The following is a 6,000-nucleotide window of genomic DNA, read 5'->3' on the forward strand; positions in this document are numbered from 1 at the left end:
TGGTCCATGCTGCATGTTCCTGGATACCCTTTAGGGTTCCTCCTCAAAGGTGGCCTTATCAGAGTCCTCTCTTCTCCTGACCTTGGTCTGAATATCAGATTTCCTTTATCACCTTTTCTCGGCCCTCCCTCACTACCATGGAGTGAAATAGCAAAAGGAATCTTACAGTTTCAACCTATGGGGAAAGGGGGACACATCTTGAAACAGGGTTTCAGCCCTGACCTGCCAGCTTCCAGAGGAACAGCTTTGCCTGTGCAGCGGGAGGCGCAGGGTGCAGAGTCCTGACTCTTGAATCTTTTGCCTCTCTACCCCACACTATATAACTGTTGTCACTGCCCGGGTCACCAGGGTTTGCATTACTGAGGATATATTGCAGAGTTAGGCTTGTGTTTTCTCTGGCTCAGCATTGTGGCTATGACCTTCCTTAACACCAGGAAAAAGGTGGATTTCCTGGCAATGGGCTGTAGGCTCAGCAAGGGGAAGCAGCCATGGGAATTCATGCCTGGAGTCCCAGAACTACAGAGATAGAGGCAGGAGTATCTTGAGTTTGAGGTCAGTATGTGCTATGTGCTACACAGAGAGTTCTAAGACATCTGTGCTACATTGTCGCAAAAACAGAAGGAAAGAGATAAAAAAAGAGGAGGAGAGGGGGGAAAGGGAAGCAAATGGAGGGGGAGAGGAACCTTGGCTAAGTCCAAGTACATGTGTCTGGCTCAGGGGATATCTAAGGGCTTCAGCAGATAGGAGGACAGGAGGACATGTGATCAAGGGAGGGGGAGAAGCAAGTCCAGTTGTCCTGGAGTCCCTCCTGGAGTTTCTCTGCTGCTCCACCTCTACCTTCCACGTGAGCCACCTTCTTACCCCATCTCCTTTCCTTGCTGCACAGCAGAGCTCAAGACAGATCTGGGGCTGAGGAAGGTCCCTTGTCTCTGTGTTCATTCTCCACATTGCCACCTGTCTATAGTCCCCAACCCTGAGCTGAAAGAACTGGTCCTGAACCTGGCTTTCCTGCTCCTCCCTCTCTGTGGCCTCAGGGCCTTGGCACTGGAGAGAAGTGAGACCAGAATGGATGCCTTTTGGTTTTTCCTGACGTCTTGGAGATGTTATAGCATTGATCCAATGCCTCCTGCCCCCACCCTGAGCCCACGGAGTGTGGGACAGCTTCTCATGTGATAGTTGGAAATGGAGGTTCAACAAAGCCACAGGACAGCATCAATGTGGCCCAGAGAGAGGAGACTCAGGAGAAACAGGTGTCCACTCTGCACTTGGAAGCTGATCTCTGAACCCCCACAACACAGCTCCCAGAATTTGTTCCTATGGCTACTGGCAGAATCAGGAGGAACCTAAAGGCTAGAAGAGGGGGCCTGGATCCCGATGTGTAGTGCTCTGCCTGCAGAGTCACTGTGGATCCGAACCGGAGCGCAGGAACTCCTGAAAAAAGGAACAGGGCTGCAAAGGAAATATGGGGCCCTGACAAATGCCTGATCAAGGCCCTTATCTTTATTGTCAGGACTGGCTTAAATACAAAGAAGGGTTCCCAGCATTCCCCTGAGTCCTTAGAAGTTGCCACGGCATTCTCGCGATGGTGGGCAGTCCTGGCAGTGGCGGGCAGGTGTCCGATGGTGGGCAGGTCCGGGCGACGGTGGGCGGTGACAGTGGGCGGTTCGAGGACGCTGTCCAGATCCAGGGTTTCAGGGAGAAACTCCCAACCTGTCTGCAAGAGGCGGAACACAAGGCTTAGAGGGAGGAGCCAACACCGATGCTCTTACCAGATGGAGGGAGCAGCATCTCAGAGCCCCACCATCCCTCCCAGCATACCTGGGATGCTCTGCCTTAGCTTAGCTCCCAAGAGGGAGAATTTATGAACTCAGTAGTTCTACAACCTCTCCAAAGAGATGGGATTCCCACCATGCCTGCAGTCCCATGCATGATTTAATGGATAGGCCCGAGGTCCTGAGACCCTCGGAGCAAGTTTCTGTATCACTAAGCCTTTTAAGGATAGTGAGGACTTGCAAAGTTCTGGGCTAGCATGATGACAGCCCTGTGGCTGGCCCCTGGATCGGAGCCAGGTGGAGTTTTAAATAAAAGGCACATGGAAGCCACATGAACTGAGAAACCCAGCCCAGGTCTCTCCCCAGCCTTCCTTCCTGTCCTCACGGCTGGTCAAGAGGCCCGAGAGAACATGAGAGCTGAAGACCTTACCGAACTGAAAAGCGCTACACACAAGAACGGGCTCTTCTGATGTCTGGTTTTAATAAAAACTAGCTATGGTAGCCCTGCCATCTGCCAGCCTGTAGGGATACAATGCAAATCAGGAGGCTGCCTGCTTGCAGTTGCTTTGAGTGGAGGAAGCCTAGGTCAAAGCAGGATGTCCTCTCTGAGGTGTCTTTGTCTGTCCCTCACCCTGGAGCTGGTGTGCAGTTCTGAGAGGGCTGTGAGCCAGGATGAACTCTCCTCAACACCTCAGGAAAGTGATGCTGCTTTCTGTCCAGAGCTGGGACCCAGCATTGCTGTAGAGAGGTTGTTTAAAGACCCTTGTTGCTGCTCTGTACTACTTTGTGAGTTTTACTCCCTACCACTAGAGAGGAGAGAGACAAGGATGGGGGAGAGAGGAATCAGGAAAATCCCTGAATCTAACTTCTTTCCTTTTGTTTCATTTTTGACCATGGGAACTAACAAACTACAAACAACCTCCCTAAATGACCACCACCCACCAACCCCACCTCTCGTGGCTCTCGAATTTATGTACCCTTTGAAAAGTCCTCAGAATTCCAAATGTTACACAATTGTAGCAACTATCTGTGGCTGGCAAAGACACGCCTCTGCTAGAGCATGAGGCAAAACATAGTCAGTTGCTGCAGACAGAGTGAAGCAGCCCTGTCTCCCTTACACCTGGATTAAAACATAAGCACATTCTTATCTTTTCTCACTTGAAAAGGAAACCAGAATCCCATAATTCTCAAAATGTCACTTTAGACCCTTTTAAAGATTCTTCTCTTCAGGGCTTCCCATACAGTCCCTTGGGGTCCTCTGGTAACAAATGGGGTGTAGAACTGGAGACTTGAGGGTGAACTCAGATGTTTGTATCTGTCTCCTCCCTCAAACATGGATAAAGAGAGAGACCCAGTATTGCCGAACACTCTCTGCACCCTTGGGTATGGGATTCCTTGGTAGAAATATCAGCAGGTAAGTAACTACAAGAGGAGAACACACATATGCACCTCTAATGTTCTATCCATTTGCAGGGTTCACACAGTAGCTGTGAGCTCATCCCATACTCTGATTGGGTCTCTCTGTATCACTTATTAATGAAAGGAAGCCCAGCAGTTGGAGAGTGGTTCATTCTAAGACTGAACAGGGGGACAGGGATGACCCTGGAATATAAGGTGCTGAACTGAAGGGACACAGGAATCAACCCCAGCAGAGCTCTCAAAACTGAAAGCCAGGACGGTCTGAGGAGCAGAGTAAACGCATGGTATCTGACAGCCCAGGGCAAAAAGCGTGTGTCCAGGAGTCACACCGAGTGTGATAAATGACCGAATAAAGAATAAATGTGGTGAGATGGGACAAAGATGGGGAAAAGATGACTTTTTCTGGCAGAAGAATTGTATGTGATTTGTGGAATTTGCCCCTGTTCCAGTCAGGAAGTATTGCCAAACACACCCTCCACCCTTGGGTACAGGCAGACTCAGTGGCTGGGCCCAGGGACCAGAATATGGAGGCCAGTGTAGAAAGGTATAGAGCTCATTGGCTCCACCAAGTGTGGAAGGTTCACACCCCAGAAGAGCCTGTGGGTTCACCATGGCTCCTGTCTGCTGTGCAGTGAGGTCTCTGTAGTCTAATGTCTTTCCTGTCCCCAGTCCTACGTCTCCAGCCGTGAGAAAGAATATCAGACTAAAGCAAATGGAGGAGCAACAGGTCTCACAGAATCTGAGCAGACCTAGTCAGAGCTGCCATGGTCGTGAGAAGCAAGGAACAGGAGCGCTGACGGGTTGTCACAGATCAAGGAGACAGGAAGATGTGACAGCTGAGGCAGCTTGCTGCCCTGGGTGGTGCCTTAGACGGGAAACGGCGTAGGCAAGTCTTCCAGTGTGATTCAGTACAGTCCACTTACAAATGAAAGAGAATGGACTGTCCTTGCTCCCTCCCAGTGTCCGGCGATCAGCTGCTCTTTCTGCTTTTCCAGTCTCTGCTTCCTTCGATGGAAAGCAGCACTTGAGGAGCCTGCCTGTGGTGAACAGCGTGGGCTATGTCCTCCGCTTCCTGACGAAACTGTGCCGCAGCCTCCTGTGTGACAACCTCTTCAGCCATCTGCCTTTGCCCGGGAGCATCGGCGCCTCTGACAAGACCCAGGACAGAGGGGATGGGGGGACTGACTCAGGTAAGGCACAGGGGGTTTGTCTGCTGAAGATGCCTTCTCCCAAGGTGGGCAGGTGAGATAGCTGCTGGGCCATGCTGCCATCCTAGAGAGGCCCAGGCCTGTCTCTCTGGGCTGTCTGGAACTTTGTGGTCCAGACTATTCCCGTCCTATGCTGCCGAGAAATGTGGTCTCTCCAGCTCCTGAGAGCTGACAGTCTATCTTTGTGGCATGTGTGCATAGAATTTAGACTGTAAGACCACGTCACATCTTCTCCACCCTTGAGTGGGAGTGATTTTCTTCTGCCCACTGTAAGGAAGCGCTGGGTCATTGTTCATCATTGCAGAGTTGTTGAAGGTCCCTGAAACTATGGAACTAAGCAATTCCAAAGAATCTAAGCTGAGGGGCTATGATCAACTATGAGCGCAACTGAAGGGAGAACGCACGGGTTCTGGTTCACAGTTCCAGGGTGGAGTCCATCCTGGTGGGGGAGTGAAGAGGGCAGGAGCTGATCAGTTTGCACCAGAAGTCAGGGAGCAGAGACCAGCAAGTGCTTTTGGGGTTCTGCTCTCTTCACGTTATACACAGCATGAACTTCCTCCCAGAGAATCCCACCACCTACAGCTGAGATGGGTCTTCTCACACCAATGCATGTAAGACTGTTGGGGTCACACACACACACACACACACACACACACACACACACAGCAGCATAGCTGTAGCCATTCTGTCATTCTGTTCCGTGCTTGACAGCTATTTCATCGTGTTGCTGTAACATGCCTGCCGGTCACTGATACAGAAAAGTAACTTGACTCAGAACAAAGTCATACTGATCACATATCCTGTCCTGTCCTGTTCTGTCCTATTCTGGTCATTCTGAGGTTCTTTAATATTAAGGAATTCCACAAAGTTTTATATAGGACCCATCAAGTTAAGGTCAGTATGAACTGTTATGGCTTGAGTCAGAGCTGACCACCAGGCAGAACCTCCTATGCTTGCGTATGAGCTCTTTGTGTGTGTGTGTTTTTCTTTTGTTTTGTTTTGTTTTGTGGCTCACAGAAGAATGCTACTAATAAGCCAACAAGTTCTGTTTATAATCCTCATGCTCTGTTATCTCAATGTTCTGAAACTCCCTTGTTCACCACCCATCCACACATCCCCTTTTATCTCACTCAGGACCAATCACCTTAAAGATCAGCTGACAATACTTTGCCTAGTGATCCAACTGCTCCCCTCTTTGCCCTTTAAACTTTTGAATCTTTTTTTTTTCCTATAAATATCCTGCCCTGAGAACAGACTGGTACCACAATTAGGCTCTTGACCCCTTTTTGGGGTCCTGATCTGATCAGTATTAGGATATGCGTTCAATAAACCTTCCATGTCTGACTGAGGTTCATGTTCAGGTGGTTTGTAGAGTGACTCCTAGACCACAACAAAAACCATCCCTAACAGGCATGCCCTATGTTTTAGCGTTTCTATTGCAGTGATGAAACACCATGATCAAAAGGCAAGTTGGGCAGGAAAGGGTTTATCTGACTCCCAGTTCCACACTGTAGACCATCATTCAAAGAAGTCAGGACAGGAACTCAGACAGAGCTGGAACCAGGAAGCAGGAGCTGATGCAGAGGCCATGGAAGGATGCT

General features: G+C 49.8%; 1 protein-coding gene across 1 annotated transcript in view; it reads left to right on the top strand.

The window, feature by feature from the left end:
• Scml4 (Scm polycomb group protein like 4) overlaps positions 1-6,000 on the top strand; it is a 98,403-nt gene that overhangs the window by 68,522 nt on the left and 23,881 nt on the right. Inside the window, 1 exon segment of the mRNA XM_021205714.2 lies at positions 4,187-4,381. Within this exon segment, the coding sequence (XP_021061373.2) occupies positions 4,187-4,381 (195 nt within the window).

Source organism: Mus pahari, chromosome 9 (assembly GCF_900095145.1).
Source record: "Mus pahari chromosome 9, PAHARI_EIJ_v1.1, whole genome shotgun sequence".
NCBI lineage: Eukaryota > Metazoa > Chordata > Mammalia > Rodentia > Muridae > Mus > Mus pahari.